General features: G+C 42.3%; 1 protein-coding gene across 2 annotated transcripts; it reads right to left on the reverse strand.

Moving 5' to 3' along the window:
* Positions 1–1,631: 1,631 nt before the first annotated feature.
* On the reverse strand, positions 1,632–20,128 carry EED (embryonic ectoderm development). Of its 2 annotated transcripts, XM_061628898.1 has the most exons (13): positions 19,837–20,128; positions 13,581–13,733; positions 10,612–10,716; positions 9,677–9,769; positions 8,243–8,308; positions 7,203–7,328; positions 7,008–7,089; positions 5,921–6,012; positions 5,521–5,654; positions 4,368–4,473; positions 3,933–4,091; positions 2,695–2,768; positions 1,632–1,957 (listed from the first exon to the last, which is right to left on the reverse strand). In XM_061628898.1, the coding sequence occupies exons 1-13, from the start codon at positions 19,996–19,998 to the stop codon at positions 1,831–1,833; spliced, it is 1,479 nt and encodes a 492-aa protein (XP_061484882.1). In that variant the 5' UTR covers positions 19,999–20,128; the 3' UTR covers positions 1,632–1,830. The 2 variants fall into 2 exon arrangements, with proteins under 2 accessions (XP_061484882.1, XP_061484883.1); XM_061628899.1 differs by lacking the exon at positions 10,612–10,716 and having other exon boundaries at positions 19,837–20,126.
* Between the last annotated feature and the right edge of the window lie 6,240 nt (positions 20,129–26,368).

Consider the following 26,368-nt stretch of genomic DNA (forward strand, 5'->3'; position numbering starts at 1 on the left):
TAAAAAAAAGATTTGTCAGGGGGCGGCTGACGTTTTGATGTATATCTCGAGAACCGGACCACCTAGAAACTTAATTTTTTTTTTTAATTAAAGCTGAGAATCCGGGCCACCTAATGGGCTAAGCTGGCGCCGGGTGGCATGGAAAGAATCCGGGTAAAACCCAGCTAACCAGGCAATATGGCAACCCTAGGGAAGGTTCCAGTGGAGGAAGTGATTCAGCGCTTCTTGCAAAACATGAAGCCTCTGACCTATACCAGTCCAGGCAGATTACCTCCTCAATAGGAATTGGGCCTTAGTAAAAAGATAAAGTTTAGGAGAGGCTGTGTGGGTATATAATATTTTTGTTCAAATACACTGAAAGAGAGGCTTAAGTGATTTGAAGATTTATGAGGAAATAATAAATTAACAGTGATCGCATTTTTAATTTATCAAATTTAATGCTTGTACATTCTGTCCTGACAGTCAACATATATTACAAAACTTACTCTCACACTTTATATAAAATTTAACCTTATAAAAAATAAGCACACTTAGAAGGCTCTAAAATACATTTGTTCCCCCTTCCATGAAAAACAAGGAGGCTGAGATGCACAGCAAGGCCTTTTCTGTGGTGCTACCAAGGTTGTGGAAAATGGATCCCAGGAAACTCATCTTTCCCATTCTTCTTGAGGTTTTAGGCATTGAATGAAGAGTTTTATTTTAATGGATGTTTGGGATCTACTGAGCTTTGTTTTCAGCTTGTCTGCCTGTGCCTTGTGTTATTGTTGTTTTAATGTTTTTAATACTTATACATTTAATAAATAAAATAATACATATCTTATTTATTAAATTTATATCCCGCGCCCTTCCTCCTAGAAGCCCTTAACTTAACATTTTTATTTTGTAAGCCGCTCTGTGGAGCCAAGTGGGTCCAAAAGCAAAATGGAAATATCCTGGATAAATTATTTAAATACTGGGGCACCCTACACCGAGACAGTGGCTCATTTCACCAACAGCAGTTGGTTCAGCAAGTTCCCTTGTTTCACTTACTCTGTAATTCTTATTCTAAGTAGGTTTGGGACCAGCCACAGAGAAATAATTTAAACTAGTGTAGACTCTGGAAATGATGTGGGATAAAACCTTTGCTGGACCAAAATATTAAAGGCTGTGTATATCCACACCCAAGAGATTCAAATTCTGCAGAAAGCAAGCTGAATTCCACAACCTATTTAATTATGCAAATTTACATAATTTTAATAATTTAGTCTTCTTCTGCCCACAAAAAGGAAGGGCAAAGAGCTATATAGGGAAATAGTACTCTATCTCAACCATTGCAAAACTTGTTCAGTCACCCTCTCTGGCTTCTGAAGTTTCCAAGTGGGCACTGCTGCATCGCTTTCAAGCATGTTTTCACAGTCATAAGGACTGGACTCTCAAAATCAAGGACAACGTTTTCAGGAGGTACAGTCCTGTACTCAATAATGTTTTTTTGCATCCAGCAGAATTGTAGGATATATGCTCACACATATGCACACTCTTCTGTAGTGCTAACACATATATACATGGTTTAACACAAGGAGTAAGCTTATATACAGTAAAGAAACTTTACATATTACAAACAGTGGATTAAAAATGAGACAATAACACAAATGTACAAAAATATTTTTATTAAAAAGCAGCATATTCTGAACAGGACAATACTACCAAGACCAAATGTAAACATTGCTAAATTGAACTGATCACATGGTGGGGAAAGGCTACTCTGAAAGCAGTTACAGTACTAGCAAGTCAGCTAATTATCATGACACAAAAAGCAATACATAATTTTGTAATTCTCAAGTTAGAAGTAACTTATCGGAGCCTATCCCAGCGCCAGATACTGGCATCATCACACACAGCTATCAGGATACTACTGTCTCTGCTAAAGCTGGTTTGTCGAATGGCTGCAGCACACTTTGGATGAGTAAGAGTTGTACACCTATCCAAAGAGATGAAGTGTTATATTTCTCTTAATTCACCTTCATGTGAACAATAGAAGAAAACACGCACAGTTCTTAAAGTTCATCCCTCCACCCCAAAGCCCCCTGAATTAAAAAAAAAAATCCTGGTTGAGGAATCTCACTTCTCTCACCCCAAAGTATACTAATTTATGGAAGTCAGTGTTTGTCTGGGTTGTACCATTTCAGAATGAAGTTGGGAGCTCATGACTGAATACTCTGACAAAAAAAGTTGATCCACGTGGAACAGTAGCATGCAAAACTGCAGCTTGATATGCTTATTTTCCACATTCAGGGAGTGTTTTTTTATGGAGGAGGATCCCATTGTGATTATCTCATGTGCCCCTTTAAGTGGTATGACCCTGAAACAGAATCTCCTTTCCAGGCAGAACTATCCCTATTACAATAACTCAAATACTAGGAAAGGTTAAGCAGGGATCTTTGGAAGAGAAAATCACCATTATTTTTTGGCTCAGAAATTAGTGAACATTTCCTTTGTTATTATGACATAAAGGATAATCAAACACTAAGTTGTGGAGCCCCCTCTCCCAGCTCTTACATGGTTATCTCCCCAGAACAAACTCAAACATGTTTCATGTTCTGTACATATTACTTTATTACAACTTCCTAAGTTTTGATAAAGTAAGAGATAGACTTGTCCTATAGTCCTTATAAACAAGAACTGTGGTACAAAAATCAGGAATTGAAAAACACTCACTTAGCCTTATGAGGGTCTTCTATTTCTAAGTCCCAGACATAGAGTTTGCCAACTTGATTGCCCAATGCCAGCATCTAAAAAAGAACAGAAGATTTATGCAGTGAAATGCTGTGGTGAAAAACAGCACAGTTCAGGGGATCTGAAAATGACTGTTTTAATACATGCACACATATTCCCCTTTTAGGTTTCTCAACGAATTCAAGACTAAAAGTTTCTCTAGACAACTCAAGTATAAAGAACGGTCAGTACCTTGGGGGTATCTAATCACTACACCAGGCTTGTCCAACCTTGTGCCCTCCATATATTTCAGACTACAACTCCCATCAGCCCCAACCAGCCGTTCCGGCTGACTGATGGGAGCTATGTTCTGAAATGCCTGGAAGGCACTAGGTTGACAAAGGCTGCCCTACACCAACTAATGCATTCATACTATACTACATTGTGACAATCACAGAAACCAAACAGTCAAAATGCGGTATCTGTCTCTAATACACACTTCATTTTTGGAGGCAACAGTGTTTGTTTGGGCAGAATTCTAGACTATGGTGTAACACAGCCTTCCCCAGCCAGACTGCACCATCCCAACCACTGTTCATGCTGTTTGGAGATTAGCGAGGCTGTAATCCAAGAACATCTGAGGCTCTGAGGTAGGGAAAGGCTGGTTTAGTGCTTTGTCAACAAGCTTCAGGCTCATGAGTTCTCCCCTCCTCTAGCATGGCTGCAGGGAACAGATCAGAAACTTTTGCTTTATCTCAAGTTTTTCTTTTTTCCTATTTTTATATTCTGAAAACTGCCATGTGAGGAGTGAGGAAAACAATAAACCCTAAATAAATACAATATCCTCCTTCAATACTTGAACTCCCTTGTTGTCCAAGAAAGCTTCTCTCAAGCTGATTTCCTCCTGATGTGTTTTAAAGTGTTTTTTTTTAAAAATGATCGTTTTTAACACTATGATCCTAAAATCAAATCAATCAATCAATCTCTCTCTCACACTCTCACTCACTCTGCATTTGCAACATGGGCCATGCATATAAAGGTGTATTCTACTAATTATGGTTTACACACAGCAGCCATGTTTTATGTTATATGGCATATCAGCCTATATATAACACTAGCAAATATGAGAGCATCAAGTATACATGAAACGTATCAATGCCAGCTCAAGTCCACTTGTGCACTGGACTGATGTAATATATCCTTGCTCATTCTCATCTTGTATTCTCTTCCTTGGCCCTTACCTTTTGCCAGAAATCCATAGAAAACCTCATATACCATATATCGCACTGACTGTAGTCAAATCGCCCTAAAATAGTAACATTAGACTCGCTGGGCTTAATTTTATCAATATCGTCTTCCATTTTCCCTGGTTTCCAGCATACAATGGCATTTTCGCAGGACTGTGGAGAGAAGGGGGAAAGTTTCAATATAACCCATGAAACACTACCACGTATCCACTGCCACTAAAATGTGTAGGATATGGATTGTTTTAGACCATCAGCTGCATTTTTATTGTGGGGAGAGGAGGCATGCTATCTGGATAAATGTTATTAATTAAGATACCATTCCAGTAGATTTTGAAATTTTCCTCCTCCCATCAGTTAAATAGTCTTTAAGTCTTCTTCAGAAACTGAAACGTAAATGTAATGTTGTTACTGAAACTGAAGCCTTCTTACCTTGGAAAGTATCAGATCTCCTAGCCATCGCACACAGTCTACATAATTTCTATGTATGTCTCTCGTGGAGAAGTCAGGAAAGTGAATTTTTTGAGAAACGAACGGCCTGCAAGAGGAGAAAGTTGACACAACCAGTCAGCAGGGTGGAGGGGAGGGGCAATTGTGGTGGCCTGGAATGCAGCGACAGCTAACAATAAACGTAGAATCAAAACAATTCCCCCCAAAATAGGCCACTGGCCGAGTCCATATATGGTTGGAAACAAGCCACATGCTTGCATGCTCCTTTCTCATCTCTCCCTTCTCCCCTTCATGTACACAGCTTCAGTGAAGCCTATCTTTTGTTTTTTAAAACCACAATTTCCCATGGCATCTCAACTGAAAAACTATGGTTTAAGCAGTCCTCCAAATCTTTTGGGGATATTTATACTAATACAGCCCCACATACTTACAATGCATCATAAAAACAAACAAAGTTCATTATTAAATACTGCAAAACCTGGCCTGTATAAATGGGGAAAGTGGAATAATGACATTTACACTGCAATCATGTATCCATTTAACTGGGTGTAAAGCCCCAGCGAACACAATGGGACTTGTGCCTAATTCACATGTCATGGTAAACCCCATATCATGAACACACCAATCTCATTGACTTTAGAAACCACAACTGCTGGCTTAGTATCATGTCCAAACAAGCGACTGTAGTTTCACTCTACACAAATCATGACCTGTAGCCAAGGTTTGTCCTTGGCTTACTGATCATGGTTTGTCTGGAATGAAACAATGCCCAGTTTGGACGAAACACTATGCAGGGGTCATGGTTTGCTTTTCCCTCATACTAGCAGAGAGGAACAAAGCAGGCTTCGAAGCCATTTCAGCATATAAGCAGTATATAAATTATTATTATAATTATCATCAATAATAATAATGGCGGCACATTCACAGTAAACTACGATTTACCATGACATGCCAACTGGACCAACATCTATACCTCCAGTGGGGGAAAAGCCACAGGCCAATTTAGAGACCACCCCATTTCTAGATCCAGCCACTTGCCAGTTTTAGATGGTGTTGATATATACAATTTCAGTGAAGAGTTTAAGAATGTACTGGGGAGGGGAAATCATCCCACTCGAGTCAGGGCTGCCCTTACCTGTTGGTTTTATTGGGATTGTACTCGTAGGACTCCTTGATGGCATTGATCATTCTTTTTGAATTGATTCGCCAGAGTTTCAAGGAGTGGTCCATGCCACAAGACATAATCTTCTCACCAAGGAGGTCATAATCCTAAACACAGAATGTAGTGGCTTTAATTTTGCATGCAAGACTAAAGAGAAATCAACACAGTGATGCCTCCAAATTATGCAAGTCATGTAATCCATACAATTAAGCATACATATAGTTCTTGAGCTACTATGATTCATATGTAAATAATATTGTAAACAGCAATTTAGAATTTCTTGGTAAAGTGAGTGAAAGAGGGAAAGAAACTGGAGGGAGGAGGCTAGGAGAGCACAAAGATTCTCAAACTGTTCAACAATTTTTTCACTTACTGCACTTAAAACTTCATCCCTGTGCCCTTCTACTCCTCCAAATATTGCAACCAAAGTGTCTGTTTGAATGTTCCACAGTCTGAGTGCATGATCTAGTAAAAGAAAAAAGTGTATATTGTATCCTTTCACAATAAATGAGATGGCAATTAAACAGTTACTACATGTTCTGACCAACTAAAGGGGTTCACCCCAAAACCTGTGTACAAAACATTGGACTGGTTTGCATGTACTGCTAAGCCAAACCATGGCTTAATGCAAAGGAGCAAACAAACAAGTGTCCAGGAAAGGACATTGCTGAGACTTTGCTCCTTCCTAGTTGTTTTGCTGCTGCCCTCAGCTAAGCTATGGTTTGACTTAATGCTGGTTGAACCCAGGCTCATGGTTTAGCTCTCTCCAGACAAACCATGAACTGTAACCAAGGTTTGTTCAATAGTTTACAGCTTATAGTTTGTCTGGGAGAGGTAAATTATGAGCCCAAGTTCAGACAACATCGTAAGCCAAATCATAGTTCAATGCAGTGCAAAGAAAACCATCAGGAGTAGCAAAGCTGCTGTGACTTCCTCCCAAGGCTTGTTCCAATAATGCAGCAGAGCCATAGTTTAGTGGTATGCCCAAACTGAGCCAGACAGCGGGTCTGCAGAGGGAGGGAGGAACAGGTAATAGTGGAATTCCCTCCCCACAGTGGTGCTTCTGGCACCTTCAATATACAGGTTCTGTTGTCTGTGAAAGATGGCCTCTTTACCCTGGCCTTTGACACCTGATATATAAGGACTCATCCTATGCTCTTGACTTTAATTTGTTTTAGATGATTTTAATAGTGTATTTTTAAATTGTTTTAACCCACCCTGAGACCTAATGGTGAAAGGTGGGTAAGAAATATCATCATCATCATCAATAATTATGACATAATATGAACAGATGCTGTTAAATGTATTAAAAGCTATTTTGTCAAAATATGTTGAGTAGCACGTTCTTTATAGTACATTCTCCTTCCAGCACTAATTTGAGGTCCCCCCCCTTTGCTCTTACAGAACTAGCCCATTGAACCAACTGCTCCTAAACATTTAAAAGGAACCCATTCTCATACCTTTGCTTACAGACAAGAGAAGATTTGGATCCCTGGGATGAAATTTCAGTTCGTTGATTGCATTGCCATGGCCCACGTAATGCTACAACAGAATTCAGAGATCAGGTTATTCCCTCCATCACATCACTGCCATGGTTTGAACAAAAGTTAAGACCTGCTTTTGAGGACAATTATTTACATCTTGTATCAACTCACCTTTATGCACTGCATGGTAATGGGGTTAATTATCCTAATAATGCCCCTTGATCCAGCCACAGCCAGGAGGGGGTGGCTCGTATTGCTATCATAGGTCCACGCACAAGTATAAAAGTTTTCATCTGCCTGAAGTGTGCAGTTAAGGACTAGACGTTCGCATGCGGAAATTCCTACTGCCCATCATATATTTCAACATAAATATTTAAACATAAACCAAATGGTCAAGAGTTCACCAAGGGGCAAGCAGAAAGCAAGTGCTGCTCCCTGCTGTGCTTAGGTGGAAATACAAAGAAGGGTTTCAAGCAACCTTTCAGCGAGGGAAGAAAAGTGAGAAGCCATTGGCCCAGGAGTGCTCATTATACAAGGAGCTCCAAGATCATTTAATTTTACTACAGTAACTTTCACTAAAGTTAAGTTTAGGTCTCTCAATGGAATGCCTCCTGAGAGTGAAGCAAGTCCAGCAAGGGGCCATTATTATATCAAAGCCTGGGATGAAGCAATAGTAATTCTACCCTGAATTACTGGGCTCCTGCTGGGAGGAAGGGCAGGACATAAATCAAATAATAAATAAATAAATGTGCAAAGCCAAGGAATCCATCAATGTCCTTCTTGGTTCAAGGTTTCCAGGAAATCACAGCTTCTACTTTAGCTGGGTCCATTTCAATTCCAGCAGGGGATATGCAGTGTCTGAGAAAGGCAACTGCGATAAGGTCAAATGCGCACTTCTCCAGGTTTGCATATAATCTATGTTCCCAGAGTCACTGAAGAATGTCCCTTACATGCTTATCATGGACCTATAGGTTCAGGGAATGAATGAGAATATAATTCAGGTGAATTTCTTTTAAAATTTGTGTTTTTTAATTGTTTTTTGCATTTTAAAATTTGTATATTTGTTTTTATTGTTTTTAATTGTTGTAAACCGCCCAGAGAGCTTCGGCTATGGGGCGGTATATAAATGTAATAAATAAATAAATAAACTTCTTCCATGATGGTCACATTAAGCAAAAAAAGCTATGAAAAGTCCTAGACATAAAGGATACATCAGCATCCACGTAAGACTGTAGCAACCGTATTTCTCCTTGCGAATGGCATTCGTATAAAGTAACCTGGAGGTGGAAAAAACCCACAAGCAGTTAGCTCCCGATTCCCATAGCTGAACAACTCCACACAGTGTATGGAATTAATCATCTTAAATCAAGTTGAAGTTAGTCTGCTTGTACTGAGAGCAGTGGAGGTTGATCCATTAGGGCAAACGGGGCACTGCCCTGCTAACCTCACTCTGCCCTTAGCAGCCCCCACTTGCCTGCCTTTCCTACATACTTCCAACCAGTCCAGGGGGTGGCCCTGGCTGTCAGCTTCCTCCTCCTCCGTCTCAGTCTTGCCTCTTGTAGAACTCGGCAGGGAGGAGGATGGGGACAAAACTAGAATTTGCTAGCTCTGCCTGCCGTTGGCTCTGACCCCATCTACTGTTTGGGCTTCCTGCCTTCCACCCTGCCAGCCCCAACGAGCACCGGCCACCACTGACTGAGGGGGACATAAAAACGACTTCATCTATGTGCATTCCTAGCATATTTCCTGGTTGGCAATTTGTTTAAGGTTTCCTCAGCCCTTGTTCACCCCATATGCCCTACCCCTTATGTCCACACTGAATGAGCCTCAGGTTCCTAGGTTCCCTCCCCTACCATTCCCAGCAGGAATGACATCTAAATACAGTATGTAAAAACAAACATTTTTGCTGAGAGGTATTTAGTTAAAATAAGCATACAGCATGTGAAATAATATTACATGACTTGCCAGTGACAGCCAACTACCTCTGAGAGGAGTGCCTGATTACAGCACCAACTGCAGAACGCAAACTCTTTCAAGGCCTACGTCGGTCTTCCCATCCCTCTTAACCCTTCACCTACAAATTTACTGGCATCGCACTACTTGATCACATTAAAAATGTCTCTTTTGAGTTGTTTAAATATGCTGCTAGGCAGGGGGAACATTTTTAAAAGCAGCCAGAGGGGCATTTTTCAAGAGGCAGCTGGACAGCCACCTGTCGGGTATGCTTTAACTTCGATTCCTGCACTGAGCAGGGGGTTGGACTCTATGGCCTTACAGGCCCCTTCCAACTCTACTCTTCTATGATCTTCAAAGTTTACTACAGCTGCACATCAGATTGGACAGGCAAGGTGCTTTTCCAATCAAGGGCAGCTTTTATGCTCAACTGAGTGAATGGCTTCCGTAAAAAGTTTCAACAGACCTCTGACTGCTCCTCCCCAACTCACGTATATGTTCATTCAGGGCTGCAGCTATCAGCAACAACTAGCTCTGCACTGTACCATCCTATTTCAAACACTGTAGAATTTGGCTCTTGGAATTAGAAGTACCCCTAGCCAGAACTTTAACATTATGGAAAGGAAGCTAACTCTTGGAAAGCAAGTAAAGAAGGAGTAATGCATAAGATCAGTTTTAAACATGCCACTTACTCTGTTGCTGCCAACAGTGGCAAACACCAGGGGATCCCCTTCCTTGCTATGCCAATTAAATTGAACCCCAAACAGTGGCAGACCGTGATCTTCCTGAAAAGGAAAAAAGGCGTTGTAAGAGTTGGATTCAAACCACAACACTCCTCCAGCATTAAAGGCATTTCAGCAAGAAGATAAATGCATTTAATACATTATATTTAGGAGATTTTTTTCATGTTATGGCCCAAAGGGGGATGCTGCTGAAGAAAACAGCATTCCCATGACGACTTCTCTCCCTCTCACCTGTAACATTCCAAAACACTTACCTATGTTACGATGTGATCACTTCAGTGCATTTCCCAGCCCCCTTTCAGCAACAGCCAATGCTGCAGATCAGGGGTGGAGAAACTCTGGCCTGCTAGCCAAACTTGGCCCACCAGGTCTCCACATTTGGGCCATTGTCACAAAACCACACCCACCTGCCCCACACCTGACATTATGCAGAGATGCAGCTAAATTAGGACTTAAACACACATACCCACACATCAGCTGATGAGCAGGGAGTTCACTCTTGCTTGGTTTGGGTGCGCCAGCCAGTTCCACAGTCTCAGTACCCGAATCCAAAGCAGGACTCAGCTGATGCACAAAGAGTTCTATCCTGCTTTGTGCAGTATCTCTCCCTACCCTAACATACCAACTTTGATGGGTGGATGGGGCAACCCAGCTATCCTCTGATATAAATATGATGTCAGATGATCGACAGATGGGTAGTCACACCCACCTGTCAAAGTTCGTCTGTCAGGGCTGGGGAGACAAAGATCTGGCCTGCCAGGCCAAAATGGTTCCTTACCCTGATATAGAGCAAAGGTGCAGAAACGAGCATACTACATTATGCTCCATACAAGTATTACTGCAGGGAGCAGCAGTGGGACTATTGCTGGCTGGGCGGTGCATACCTGCTTTAGCCAAGCCCTTCTTTGCTGCACCTGCACGTGGAGAACTGCAGCCTGTTGCGGAGCCAGAAAGGCGAGCCAGCCAGCCAGCACCACCTTGGAAAGCAACTGTAAAAATTTGGACACAGTTATAGCTGCTTCCAGAGGAAACCTCATTGTGTGATTTCTGGATGGCTGTGTTTGTGGTGAAAACACAAAGGCAACTCATGAACATATAATGGCGTGATTTATGGTGTGCCTGGGTTTTTGTTATTTTTTATTTTTATTGATTTATTTTATTGTACTTTTGAATTTATATTTACTGCAACTTTATTATATTTTCTTCTGTAATTTGTGCTCCTGCACTCAGGTTTTGCTTGCGGGCTACCCATGGGCATCTGGTTGGCCACTATGCGAACAAGATGTTGGACTAGATGGACCAACTGGCCTTATCCAGCAGGCTCTTCTTACGTTCTACTCACCGCTTTGGAGGCCTTGGCCAAAAAGCAGTATACAAATAAATAAATTTGTAAATAAATAATCCTAAGTGGAATGGGGAAGCCATTATAGTAACACCCTTATGTGACTTGTCTGGATTAGCAGAAATTTATAAGCGTCCCCTTTCCCAAACCTTCAACACTGAAGGGAAGTACTGCTGCCCATGGGACATTTCCTCTACTTGCTTTCCACAGACAAACCAGCTGTTAGAAACCGGCAGTGTCCAAAACTGTAGCAAATGTGTTAACATTTTCGCCACATGATAAAAAAAATTAACTGTGCTTTTGAGGGTAGAAAATACACAATAAAGACAGAAGTAGTGAGAAATCTGACATGTCTTTTCATCAAGTAGTACAGGGAAATCAGTCATAAAATCAGTTAGAATACATTGCAACTCCACCTCCAAATTTTCATCCGTTATCTGCAACCTATATTTTGATTTCACCATTTTAACCACAGAAAAAGTTGATTTGCAAAGCCATGTTGAACCAAAAATTGAAAACAGCTTTGGAATAACTACAGTTAGAACCTCAAACTTATCTTGATTTAAAATATGGATCCACATCATAACAACTGAACCATCTTTCAAATATTGAGTGCTTTGAAGCAACATCGCATCTGTCTGGAAGAGGTGCCTCTGCAAAGAAAGCCTCACAAGCTCTTGAGATAGTTGAGTACTGTAGAAGTCAAAGTGAAATGGATCTAGCACAAATTTGAAAACAAGTCTGTACTTTTCAAAATCAGAAAAGTGTATAGGACCAAAGGATGAATCTATGATTATTAATGGTGGACTCATGTTTTTGAACTGGCACACGTATAAAAGAATTTTATTTTAAAAATTATTTTAAAAAATAGGTGGTAGAAGAAAAGCACTAATCCGCCACAGGTCAACAGCCATTTTGCCACATGTGGCAGACAAGTGGTGACCATGGTGGACACCGAAGTTAAAAACTATCTATGAAAGCAATGCTTGCCAGAATGAGATCGTGTCTAGACTACTCCAAAAAATATAGTTATAGAAATCTGTAGGTGTTTATTGGCACAGCTGATTTTGCTTCCAAGATTTAGGTTTTCCAACTGAAGTTACGGGTATGGACTAAGGTATGCACAGAAAAAAAGGGTTGTGCAACTGGTAGGATCAAGCTATAGGTGAAGGAAAAGAAGCTAAACAAGGGCATCTCCTCACCAACCTCCCTAGCAGTCTTATTCTATGATTCAGAAGGCTAAGAACTGGGGACAGGCAGAAGCAGTAAAGAATAAAAGTGTAAACATTGACATCTGAAGGATGACAAATATCATGTCAGATTTCAGAGAACTCAATTAGCATATGGATTATCCAGTCTTAATCAAAATAAATATTTCACTTTTGTAACAATATTTTCCTTGAGGGTGGGGCAACAGCTTAGTGCAGCCTTCTCCAACCTGATACCCTCCAGATGTTTGGTCATGCTGGCTGGGGCTGTTTGGAGTTGGAGTCAAAAACATCTGAAGGGCACCAGGTTGGGGAAGACTGGCTTGACAGTAGAACACATCTCTTGCATGTATGAAGCACCCAAGCATAAATTCCCATCAGCAGCAATTAAAAGGATCAGAGCAGAAATAGTAGGCAATGCTATAACAAACATAGCAGTCTTTGAACAAAACTATAAGATCTAGAAACCCTTTCAGAATCTTTTCCTGCTAAAAGCCTTATCTCAAAGGCAGAGACACGTGTTGTAACTGTTCTGGTATTATATTTTCCGAAGTCCCCAGGTAAAGCCTACACTTCTACACAGTCTTTTGAAAGTAACCTAAGTCTTTTGTCAGCTGCTTCTCTTAAACATCCAAAAAGAGAGACTACACCCTTCAGTTTCCTGTTGGTTGCTAAAATATAACTTGCTTTCCTGTTGTTCAACACTTTACCTAGAGACAACTCCCACAAAAACATGCAAAAAATAGTTAGAATGGGTGTTTGCAACTGATCTAGGACAAAGAACTGCTTTATGTTTAAAAGGAACACATCCCTGAAAAACACCATCCACATGATCAAGCTGAAGTTTAGTATTTGCAGGATATGTTCATGCTACCTTACCTGCTGCCATACAAAAAGAACTATTATACTGAAATTAATACACTAAATGTTCTTTATAGCTGTTACTGATTTTCCCATCATTCAAGCAGAACTTGATACCTAGTAAGACTGCTTCGGGTACATAGTCACTAGCCTAGATAGAGGTTGTGTCTATCTACAGTTGTTTCTCATGAGAGGTATATGGAATCTCCATGTTCTGAGGCCACATATTCCTGAATACGAGATGGTGGGGACAACTATCTCCATCGCAGACTTCCTTGTGACTGCTCAGAACCTACTAGCAGATGCAGAAGCCTTGGGCTGATACAGTAAAGTAGTTCTTTGGATCACTGAAGTACAATCAGTAACAAGCAAATTTTCATTCTAATGTAACCTTTTTACACAAAAACAATCTCTATGATGAGATGTACAAGTTGGAAAATACCTTGAGGCTGTTTACACACTTGAAGGAGTATTTGCATTTCTTCGACTTCCACTTTCCTTTCCCCCAACTTTTTCGTCCTGGAGCGTTGGGGGTGTTTGTAGGGGTGTCAGGACGTTCAGTATTAGTACCGCTCTCTATACTAACAGCATCATCCTGAAAACAAAGAACAGCTTGGTTTTCAAAACAGATCAAGATTCATATTCACAGCAAAGACAAGCTAACTTACTAAGCGAAGAAATGTCCTCCATCTACTTCACAAGAGTGGGGAAACCTTGTTCAGAAACAGAGGATACTTGGCAACTAACCGCCAAGCTACCATGCTTAGGCAGACAATTGAGACAATTAAGAAAACATTTTCTGTAACAGTTAGCTGATGATCTGTTATTTAAAATCTTCATGCGATGTTGATATTTTTTATGAAACTACCATATACAAGCATTTTTATAAATAATGAATAAATTAATTAAAATATTACTAAATGGCAATAGATAAAATAATTCAGACTTTTAGAGCAGGGTTGGGCAGAAGGTAGATCTATCAGTGACTTGTCACAGACCAGCAAGGATTTCCGATGCTCACTCATTTAACAATAGCAGCAACAAATCTATTATTTCCCCCAGGGCTGTGGAGTCGGTGCGCCAAACCTTCAACTCCGACTCCTCTATTTTTCCACTGTCCGACTCCAACTCCGACTCCTCTATTTTTCTACTTTCCGACTCCGACTCCACCCAAAATTGCTTCTTGTCAATCAAAATTTATTTGGAAGTCAGAGTCGGTACATTTCTACCGACTCCGACTCCACCCAAAATTGCTCCCGACTCCGAGTCCACGACTCTGACTCCACAGCCCTGATTTCCCCCACTTGCCCCAAAATCATCCTGCTAAAATTAAAAAAGCTTGCAGTAAGCAGGAATGGATTTCTGAATGAAAGGACAGCGACTTCCATTCAGTTCAGGGACACAAAACTAATGCCTTTGCTCAGAATTCTTTAATTCAAAGTGTGTGGCTTTTGCATCAGACTCTAGCTGGTGAACACCGGAGTACTAGTTAAAAACGAAGTAGACCCCAGAAGCCTGAAGTCTTCCCACCTGTTCTTAATTTAAGGTCAGTGTCAGGTTCCCATCTGATAATCCCACCACCTCCAGACAAAAACAACTAAGAGCCCTGTAGCAAAGATTGACACATTTATTGTAGCATGATGAACAGAGACCCCCTGCTTTAGAGTCACAGAGAGGCCAAAAGGCCAAGAACAGGACATAACAGTGGGAGTCACATTTCTATACAGAGCACAAAGTACTCTTGACCTTGTTGTGTAAAACAGTTTTTCTTCTGTCTGCATATGTAAACGAACCATCTTAAGAAATCATCTGACAAAGTGAGCTCTAGCCTACGAAAGCTTATGCCACAATATATTTCAGAGTTTTAAAAAAGTGCCTCAAAACTCTTGTTTTTCCTGCAAGCCACTAACACACATACCACTCTGAAGCTAGTCACTTATAAGTGCATCCAAAACAGCATCTTCAGTCTAGTTTGGTACTAAGAAGCATGCGAGTTGGTCAAAGCAGCCCACATTGCACTCCACAATTCCCATTTACTACTATAGTTAGGCAGTTTTTACACAAGAACAGGTTCAAGTTATCAAAGGTACAGTGAGAAAATTGATTAAAAAAAGAAATGCGAACATATAAATCTGCTTCTACTGAGCTAGGCCACTGATCCATGTAATCCATCCAGTATCATTTACTCTGACAGGCAGCTAGCTGCTTCTCAAGGTCTCAGGCATGACTTTCTCCCAGCTCTGCTAGCAAAGATCCTTTAAAACTGGAGATGTATGAACTTAGAGACTCCTTCATGAAAAACACATGCTCTATAGCTGAGCAACAGCTCCTCCACAAGATTCAAATTTGGACCTTCCTGATTCAAAGTGAAGACTGTCACCCTGCTTTTCAACATATGGCATTTCACTTACTAGTTGGCATGCAGGTGCAACTGGGCAAATTCAGATTTAGTGCATGCAGTTTCTGGAAGCAAGGATTTAGAAAGAGTCTAAATTCTGCCTTGGGCTCCTTTAGAAAGAAGGCTGGGATATAAATTTAATAAATTTTAAAAAATTAGTAGGGGAGAATGTGAAGTGGTACAAAAAACAATGCTAACTGCACACTGAGGAGTTCTATCCATTATTTGCATATTTATTTATTTTAAATATTTTATTTCACCCTTAAATTATATTACCAGGACAGTTTATCCTCAGCAAACTATTCAACATTACATTTCTAAAAAGATTTTGACAGAAGACACTGATTTCCCAGCAACCACCAGCCAGATAAGATTTGCCTGCCAGTTAAAAAAAAAAAAAAGCCCCCACTCACACACATAGTAAAAGAAATATGTTCTTGTTAAGGGGGTATTCCTAAACTTCTAGGTACATAAAACTCCTGAGGATAGGAAACCACCCATTCTCCTGTGAAGGGGATTTCCATTTTTCAGGGGGTGGCAGCTCCCAAACAAGGAATAAGAACTGTCTATGGCTGAGGGAGGAGATAAGGTGATGATATGAATAGGTAAAATTTCACTCAAGGTTCAAAGAACACTAAAGGCTCAGCTAGCCCTAATGGGGTGGAAGACACTTCAATAAATGCAAATGGAGAATTTCTCATTATGAGAATGCAGGGATCTCAAGTTCCCCACCCCTCCCCTGCACCAGAAAGAGTGAAGCATTTGGTTAAGAAACCTTAAAAAGAGAGGAAGGGGTCGGTTAAGAGCTGTGTACAAATAAGGACAATGGTTTCCTGTCCCACGACAGGTAAGAATTCAAACTTAGCAATGTTGGGGTGATAGTATTATCACCAATTATTGCTGCTGTGAATGACCACATAGTTGAATTGTCACAGGCTGTACTTTTTGCACCTTCCAACTGCGCCCCAAAAGATATATGCTAGAGGAGTTAAGAATCTATCCAACTACTCCCCACAAAATATTGCAGATGTTAGGCATTCAACCACTAGCTGCAACTCCCAGAGTTGGAAAGTGTGAAACTGATTAGACTCATTCTATATGCCCCCCACACACACCTGATAAAAACCAAAGTAAGGAGTTGGTTGCTGCATCTCTTCTTATTTTTTCCCAAAGGCAAAATCAATTGATAAAACAATTCCTTCCCTATCTATTTCTGAGAGGGAGGTCAACCCTGAAGGTGAAGGATCTGCCTTTTTTTTCTTCTGCCCTTATATAATTTTGTAAAAGCACCATGTATGCGGATGGTGCTCTATATAAAGCCTGTTCTCAACAATAACATGCTCTAAAATGACCCAAAATGGAGTGGGTTCAATTCTCAGTTACTAATGTCACCAGGAACAAAGAACAGATGTACTTTCCACCCCAGTAAGTGTCCATCAGTGTACCGCTTCACTTTCTTTCATATACATGAATGGATACCATTAACTCATATCTACAGGAAAAAACTGCTACTCTTGGAGCACTGTCATACTGAGGGTATTCTACCTCCTATACTGGTTGGCTTGGCCCAAACACTGCAGAACGAGGTGCAACACATCCCTGTGTGCACAGTATCTTCCCTCTGCACACCCCTGTATATTCTGGATACAGAAAATCCCAGATGCAATCTCTAGCATGTACACAGAAGATCCCAGTTTCAATCTCTAGCACATACCAAACCAGTCCTTGACATCTCCAGTTACGTCTCAGATAGCGCTGCTGGGGACAGATCTCTTCCTGAATTCTTGAAGAGTCATAGCCAGGGGTAGCCCACAGGATTAGACCAGATGGATGAATGGATTTGACTACTGGCTTAGCTCTCACTGAGGTGACAAGACTGTGCCTGGACACTATTACTGCAGACTGCAAAAGGGGGTTCTCATGATAGAATGCTCCACCACACAAACAAAATTTTCTGCACACACAAGACAAGCAAGTCTGGTTGGGCTAGAATTCTTCCTCACATGCTATTGTCTCTGCAGAGATGGGGGGGAGGGGTATGGAAAAAATCAACCAGGGTAGAAACTGAGATGTCAGAGAACAGGGATCTAACCCAACTGCTTCCTGATTTGTTTGTTTTCTATGTGGATAGAATTATTGGCTTTACCTTTTATTTTTGGCACTGAGAAGATGACCAGGGTAGAAACTGAAGATGCCAGAGGGGACAATTTTTGCCTACCCATCTTTTCCATACAAAACCAAAATTCCTTCCACTTTGAAAGCTAGCATGTCAGTGAGAAGAGTTCTAGCCTAAACTTATGCCTAACATGCCAGCTTTCTATGTGCAGATAAATGAAGTGGGTAGAGAAGATGGCCAACCTAGAAGCCTAAATAAAATCAGGAAGGAAAACTTTAGCCTAGCTCTCTCCTAAACACACTCGTGTTCTATGAACAAATGGAAGTGTAAGAAGAAACAGAGAAGGCTGGATGCCGGGAAAGGGTTCTACCTTCGAGTTGTCCTTGACACACTACCTTTCTAGGTGCAATGAGATCTTCTTTGATTTCTTTTTATAAACAAGCACTCAGTCACCTGCAGCTCCAATATGGGGTGACCACTTCAGAAAGAGGAAGGCCTGCTATAAACAGCAGCTTCATAGAACTAAGAGAACATAACACAGGATGGGGAACCTGCAGCCCTCCAGATGTTGTTAGGACTCCAACTCCCATCAGCCCCAGTCACCATGGCCAATGGTCAGGGAGTCCCACAGATTTCCCAAAGCAGCCTTCCCAACCTGGTGCCCTCCAGATGTTGCTGGATACAACTCGCATCATTCCTGACCACTGGCCCTGGTCTAATGGGAGATTATGATGACGACGATTTATTTCATTTATTAATCACTTCCCAAGAGGTATCCCAAAGAGATTGCAAATCTCCAAAACATCTGGAGGGCAGCTGAGCGAAGATGTCCTAAAGCCTTTGGGCCCTTCAAATATTGCTGAGCTACAACTCCCACCACAGTTCTCTCAAAGGAATTCAATCCTATTTTCTTAAGTTAATACTGAGTGTGCCCAGGTGTGTCACTGGGGCTGCCCTTAATTTAGAAGCTGGCCTTGCTGTAGTACAAAAAGTTACTTCAATAGGACTTTAGTCTTCTTCTTATCTGCTGTCTACAGACCTAGAAAGTACCACATGGATTGTCAAACAGAGGATATAGACTACCAAGAGCTCCAAGGAACTGCACAGGGACCACATTCTCACCTGTTCACTGGGTCTTTTAAGCCTTCCCTGTAAAGATGGAATGGCCTACCTAAGATGGTTATCTATTCCCAAATATAGGAAGGCATATTTCTTTTGCACAGTTTAATGTTTTACCTTCCAAACTTTTAGATGGCAGATATAATAAAACTCCAGTGAGCAACAGATGCTGCTCCCATAACAACATCAAGGTGGAGTCTTTCTCTCATGTTCTCTTCAACTGCAGTCATTATCAAGGGGCTAGAAAAGACCTAACACATCCTATCGCAGTCCTTTCCCCTCAGCCTGTTACCGTTATTTTATTTGCAGGCCCATATAAGCCCATCACTGTGCAAGTGGCAAAATGTCCGAATCTTGCTATTCTTACCAGACCGCTCATATTTTTTGATTATGGACAATGTACTGCCTTCAAGTCAATCCTGACTTATGGCGACCCTATGAATGGGGTTTTCATAGTAAGCGGTATTCAGAGGTTTACCATTGCCTTCCTCTGAGGCTGAGAGGCAGTGACTGGCCCAAGGTCACCCAGTGAGCTTCATGGCTGTGTGGGGATTCGAACCCTGGGCTCCCATGTCGTAGTTCAACACCTTAACCACTACACCACACTGGCTCTCTGTTTGATTATAAATGATTTGTGTTTTGGTTTTTTAAACTGTATTCTTTCAAGTCATATTAATATGCACTTTTGTAACACACATGCATTTAACATTATGTATTTGGGGTCAGTTGCCTGTAAATAAAGGTCGATTGACTTGAACCCCCATCAATCATGCCTCAGAAAGCATGGCCAATGCCCAGAGACGATGCAGTTCAGCAACATCTCGAGGGCGAAAAACTCCCCACACCTGCCCTAAAGAAACCCCAGAGGGCAGAGGGCGCAGCTATGAGGCTCCTACCCCGCAACCCCCAGGCTGTGCCCAAAGGGAGGGAGGCCGCCCCCCAGCTGCTAAGAGACCCGCTAGGCCCCAGGCCTGAGACCCCCCCTTTCCCAATTTAGAGAGAGGGGATCATATATGGAGCCTTCCCCCTCCTCTTCCTCGCTCCCTTCCTGGCGGGCCCGCTCACATTCTCGTCCCCGGACAAGTCCCCAGGGTTGCTGTTCTCGTCGCTGCTCAGCTTCTGCTTCTTCGCCGGCATCTCCGCTCCCGCCGCCCCCGAGGCGGCAGCTCCTGCTGCGGCTATAGCCTCTCCTCTTCCTCCGCCTCCTCCTCTTCGCCGCTCAGACATCTTCCCCGCCCCTCATCCCGCGGCCGTAAAGCGCGGCAGCAGCAACGGCGGCAAGGCCACCACCATCGCGGCAACGTTGCGAGCCGGAGGCGGAGAGAGAAGCGCGCGGGATGGAAAGTGTAGCTCCGCTTGGCCGTAAAGCGCCCCCCCGCTTTGGCCCGCCCCTTAAGTGTCGCAAAACGACAGCCGCGCCGCTGAAAGGGACGAAGCATTGGAAGGGAGAGAGAAAGAAAGGAAGCAGCAGCAGCAGCGTTGCCCGTTAGAGGGCGCGAGTGTTTCTGGGAATTGAGTATGCAGCCTGGCACAACCTTTTTTCTTTGGTTCTTTACGGCTGCACCATGCTTAACTTGGGAAAGGTCTAGAGTGGCAGTTTGCAGATCACCAAACAAGAGTAAATGTATTTTATACATTTACTGTATTATTATTATTATTAGACTATATTACCTGCCCCTATTTATTTATTTTATTATTACATTTATATCCCGCCTTTCTTCCAAGGAGCTCGAGGCAGTGTAACATGGTTCTCCTCCCTCTCTATTTTATCCTCACAACAACCCTGTAGGTTAAGCTGAGAGACTGTGACTGGCCCAAGGTCACCCAGCAAGCTTCATAGCTAAACTGGGATTTGAACCCTGGTCTCCCAGGTCCTAGTCCGACACTAACCACCACACCATGCTGGCGGCTTTCATCCAGAGGTCCCTGAGCAGGTTACAACAATTTCAAAACACATCATTAAAAACAGCCTAAACAAAGTCACAGAAAATGGGGTGGGTCCTAAAAATATACCTCTCAGGTGTTGAAGGCCACGGTAAAGACATACGTATATATAGAGAGAGAGAGAGAGCAATGTACATACAAACACGTCACAGCCACACCATGCATTCCCATACCGCTTTAACAATTGTGGCTTCACACACACACCCCAAGTATCCTGGGAACTGTAGTTTGTTAAGGGTGCTGAGAGTCGGAGAACCTTCACACAACTACAGTTCCCAGCACCCTTTACAAACTACAGTTCCCACAATTCTTGCAGAGGTGGTAGCCATGACTGCTAACCGGGTGCTTTAAATATGTGGCGTGGATGTGATCACTCGTACACACACATAATGTTTGCACATGGCAATTGTTATCTCATAATTTGATTGTGTTAATATGCTTGTACACAGATACAAACTGAGACATCATTATTTGAACAGGAAGTTGTTTCATCATGGTGGAAGGAAGACTGTGCCCAGGTGACCTGTGTGGCTGCCCAGTAGTAACTGTTAATAGGCAGAGCCTGGAAAAGTTACTTTTTTTGAACTACAACTCCCATCAGCCCCAGCCAGCATGGCCACTGGATTGGGCTGATGGGAGTTGTAGTTCAAAAAAGTAACTTTTCCAAGCTCTGTTAATAGGTAACATCAAGGCCCCTGCTCTTGCTCTCAGAATTTTTTTTTTATCTTTAAAGAAGATTTCCAGAGACAGCCCTCTGAGCCAAGGACACCTACATATAGAGGACTGCAATCCTATGTCCCCATGCCTAGGAGTAAGTGCACTGAGCTTTCTTCTGAGTGGACATGTATAGGATTGATATATTTGTAAACATTCTCAACAAACAATGGGCATGAATAAGGACAATCATTTCCTGTCTCACTACAGGACGATAATCAACAATGCTACGATGACAGTGTTATCACCAGTTACTGCTGTTGTGAATAGTCATGCGATTGAATTTCCATGGGTTTTGCATTTTTACATCTTTGCCGTATGATCCCACTGTTTACATTTTTTCCTTCTTCAACACCCTTACGTATATGTTATCTGTCAACTAAGGATAATACCTCATGCATGTGATGAAGTGGACTTTATTCCATGAAAGCTTTATTCCATAATAAACATGTTAGTCCTTAATATACTGCAAGACTGTGGTCACTTCAAGCAACCTGTTTATTGAGCATTATCCTGATTTGTTTGTGGGAAAGTTAGACAACGTTCCATCAAGTGTTATCCCACACTTTCCAGTGCATTTCCCCCTCACTTTCCTTATTGCCAAAAGCCCAAGGGGGGGGAGTGGGTTTGTTGTGCAAGACCTTCAAATCAACTCTAATGATGCTACCTGAATTTGCCAGTATGTGATTGAATCCCACCCGAAAATAGCAACAGTCTGGAAGTACCCTCCATTGTTTTTGCTGCAACAGACTCCCTGGAATTTGCTAACATAAAAGGATGGCTGCCCTAGAGCATCAGTATGGAGTTTTTATCCTAGATCAGATCCACTTACTCAGTGTATGCAATATACAATCTAGGTCAGCCTTTCCCAACCTTTGGGTCCCCAGAAGTTGCTGGACTACAGCTCCCATCAGCCCCAGCCAGCATGGCCAATGGTCAGATATTATGGGAACTGTAGTCTAGCAACATCTGGGGACCCAAAGGTTGGGAAAGGCTGATCTAGATTCCATCTAATAGGGATGATAGGTTGGTCTTCAGCTGTTCACCAGGAGTAACTTCTCTAACACAGCCCTGAAACTATGGAGCCCCTTTTTCATGGGAGATCTGTATCACCTCCTCTGTGCTACCTTTCTGCAGATGGGTAAAAAAACCCAAACCCTAATTATTCCATTTGGCCCGTACAAGCTGAAGTTGATTGCTCCATCCTATTATTTCTAGTTATCTTGCTGTCACCTTGCTGGATCGTCACCTTGTAGTGGTGAGTGGGCTTGTGTGTTCCAATGAACCCTATGGGTGATGCCATTGGGAGTCATGTACTCCCAGCAGGGTCACCCATGGCGGTAAGGTCAAGGGAGAGGAACCAGACAAAGAATTATCCAAGAATGTCCTCAACAGCAGAACAGGTGGAGGATAACAATGTGTATGCTGTGAAGGCAGATGAAGGCTGCAGCAGATAAAAGACTTCCAATCGTCGTGGTATCCATGCCATTGGATCAAAGCCTTTTTCTGTCAAGATTGTGTGTTGATCGTTGTACACCGATCTCCCCACATAAAACAAATTCACGCACAGGCGTCTTCCAACCAAACCAGACCAAAAGTCCCATGGCGATTGGCAAATAGAGACGGGAACAGGACTGTGAAATCCGGAAGCCCCTAGTCATGGACCGGCACATGGGCGGTGGATACAGACTCAGTCATTCTGGCTCAAGGACCGAGGCAGTTGAGTAGTTTGGCAGCTATATCCATGACTGAGCAGTCCTATTCAGGATCCACTCTGCTCACCCCATATGGGGAGGGGGCTAGAAAAGGTGCCCTAAACATAGTCTGCCTCATCTCTCTCCCTGACCAGATTACAGCATCCAGTGGGGGTCCCCACTTAGCGGTTGCAAAAGACAATTGAACTTTGGGACATGGAATATATGGACATTGCTGGACAATACAGATAGTGAACATCCTGAACGCAGGACTGCCATCATCGCGAGGGAGTTGAGACATTTTAATATTGACATAGCAGCACTTCAAGAAACTCGAAGAGCAGGAGAAGGACAACTGAAGGAAGAAAAAGGAGGTTATACCTTCTTCTGGAAAGGACTGCCTGAACAAGAACGACAAATACATGCAGTAGGCTTTGCTATTAAAAATAATCTTGTGAAGCTCTTGTCAAAAGTTCCTGTTGGCATTAATGAACTACTCTCAACTTTCCAGTTAAAACTTGCCAAAAACCAGCAGGCAACTATTCTAAGTGCTTATGCACCAACATTAGATGCTGATGAAGACATCAAGGAAAAAGTTTATAACCAGCTGGACACCATCTTATCAGAGATACCTAAGGAAGATAACATTATCCTCTTGGGTGATTTCAATGCAAGAGTTGGGTGTGATTTCAATTTATGGCCAGAAACCATTGGGAAAGAAGGAGTTGGCAATAGCAACCTGAATGGCATTCTACTTCTGACTAAATGTGCAGAGCATAATCTTGTTATTACAAACACACTCTTTAATCAGAAAAATAAATTTAAAACATCATGGAAGCACCCTCGGTCAAAGCACTGGCATCTCCCGGATCACGTAATTGTCCATGCCAGAGATCGTTGTGATGTACTCCTCACCAGGGCCACAGGGCTCTTTTAATGCCACAAAGGCCATCTATGGACCAACAAATTATGGTACAAATCCCTTACGTTCAATGGATGGTAGCAAACTGCTTAAGGATAAAGAGTCTATTGCACTGTGCTGGAAGAACATTACCACGACCTCCTTAATCGTAACTCTATTGTGGCTGGTGAGTTTTTTTCGCAAATTCCACAACAAACTAGAGATGAGCTTGCAGTATCCCCTAATTTGGATGAAGTCAGTAAAGCCATCAATCAAATGAAGAACAACAAAGCTAGTGGACCTGATGGGATTCCTGCTGAAGTCTTTAAAGAAGGTGGGCCTGAACTTACACAATAACTTCATAAGCTCATCGAAAAAATCTGGATAAGGGAGGAGATCCCGGAAGACTTCAGGGACGCCATAATTATCACCCTTTTTAAGAAGGGCGATAGAACAGATTGTGGGAACTATCGAGGTATCTCTTTTCTTGCTACCACAGGTAAAATCCTTGCAAGGATCCTCGCAAATCGCCTCCTGCCGATCTCAGAGGATGTCCTCCCCAAATCTCAAAATGGTTTCCGCCCTTCCAGGGGGACAGTGGACATGATCTTCACTGCATGACAGCTTCAAGGAAAATGCCAGGAGCAGAACCGACCTTTATATATGGAATTTATTGATCTGGCTAAGGCCTTCGATACTGTGAATCGAACCGCTCTCTGGACCATCCTTCTGAAAACTGGATGCCCTGATCAATTTGTGAATATTTTGCAACTCCTTCATGACGACAGCGACAATTTTGGATAACAATGGCTTTCAGAGTGATCCATTCAGAGTCGGATCAGGCGTAAAACAGGGATGTGTCATTGCTCCTGCCTTATTTGCTATCTTCATTGCTGTGATTCTACACCTTATTGAGGGGAAACCTCCTACTGGTGTGGAAATCATATATCGAACAGATGGAAAGCTTTTTAATCTCAGTAGGCTGAAAGCAAAAAGTAAGGTAATGTCAACCTCTGTTGTAGAACTTCAATATGCCAATGATAATGTAGTCTCTGCCATTGGCGTACCTAGAGTATTGGACACCCGGAGCGGATAATTTTTTAACACCCACTTCCTCTATACGACAAAATTATTTCCAGTAATAATCATGAAATGAAACAAATAATAATAATGGCCAGAAAAGAAACACAGATAGTGAAAATTTTCTTTTATTGAACTTCCTATATATAATCATGCCAGTAAAAAAAATAATAAAAAATAAAAATTAAATTAATATCCCTATCAAGGGCGCATGATCCACTCCCAACCAGAGCTACAGTGCTTCTGATCGCCTCTCCACTCGGTTCCAGGGTCCATGTGCCCTGAATTTACCCCTCCATATCTCTGTTAGGCTGAGATCGAGCCAAGAGATACTCTTGGTACTGCGGGTCTTGCTGCACCCAAGGTATGTGCGCTCTGGCCCCAGAGGCACAGATGCTGAACAGCCCCCTCCCCCCTTAAAGTAAGCCCAGTGATGCAAGGCATGCCATATCCATGCTCTCCCCCAATACACGGTGGGCCCACACTTCCTCCCTCGGCCATGTGCTCCACTTTCCCAGCCTTGGAAGCTGGCGTGGAGGCTCTGTGTGCCACCTCCTGCCCCGTTCAAAAGCCAGCCCGCAGCAGAGAGAGCGAAGCTTAGCCTAGCGGGCACAAAGCAAGCTCCCAAGCAACAGCAGAGCTCCCTGCGCCTGTGCTTCACCTACTGCTGCTGTCAGATCAAAGGTGCTATGGACTTCGAAGAAACACGAGTACAGGGCGAAAGGGACAAATGAGCTAAGCGGAAGGCACGTCAAGCAAATCCTCATCGTGACCATCTTCGATCTGGAAACCTACGTCCTCACTGTGGGAGGCTGTGTGGATCCAGAATTGGCCTCCAAGGTCACTTATGGACCCACCATTAAAGATCTTATCTTGGAAGATAATCTCACTCGGCCACAAGTGATCACCAATGATCTTGCTATATGGTTTCTTTTTTTATTTTTTTGTCTGCTTTTAATGGAAATGGTTTTATTTTAAGTTTGGAAAGTGGTGTGCTCTATTTTATGGAAAGCTGTACATAAATACTTTCAAATAAAATGCATTCGGACAATGCTAGTTCTTTGCTTGTCTACCAGGTAACCTGGCCGAAGCTGTCTTACAGTGCAGTCTTATGCATATGCACTCAGTAGTACATCCCACTGTGTTCAATGGAGCTTATTCTCAGGTAAATGTGCATCGGGTTGCAGCCTCACACATTATATAAATGTGTGGCTCTTCAACGACACAACTGCTCTCGGCTACAGTCTTCAAATAAAGTACAGAT

Source organism: Rhineura floridana, chromosome 5 (assembly GCF_030035675.1).
Source record: "Rhineura floridana isolate rRhiFlo1 chromosome 5, rRhiFlo1.hap2, whole genome shotgun sequence".
NCBI lineage: Eukaryota > Metazoa > Chordata > Lepidosauria > Squamata > Rhineuridae > Rhineura > Rhineura floridana.

Coding starts and splice junctions, on each gene's coding strand:
- EED (XM_061628898.1), bottom strand. CDS start 19,998: ATGTCTGAGCGGCGAAGAGGAGGAGGCGGAGGAAGAGGAGAGGCTATA. Junction 9,770..10,611: donor GAAGGGCTTGGCTAAAGCAG/GTATGCACCGCC, acceptor TTTCCTTTTCAG/GAAGATCACGGTCTGCCACT. Junction 4,474..5,520: donor AATCCCAATAAAACCAACAG/GTAAGGGCAGCC, acceptor CTCCTCTTGCAG/GCCGTTCGTTTCTCAAAAAA.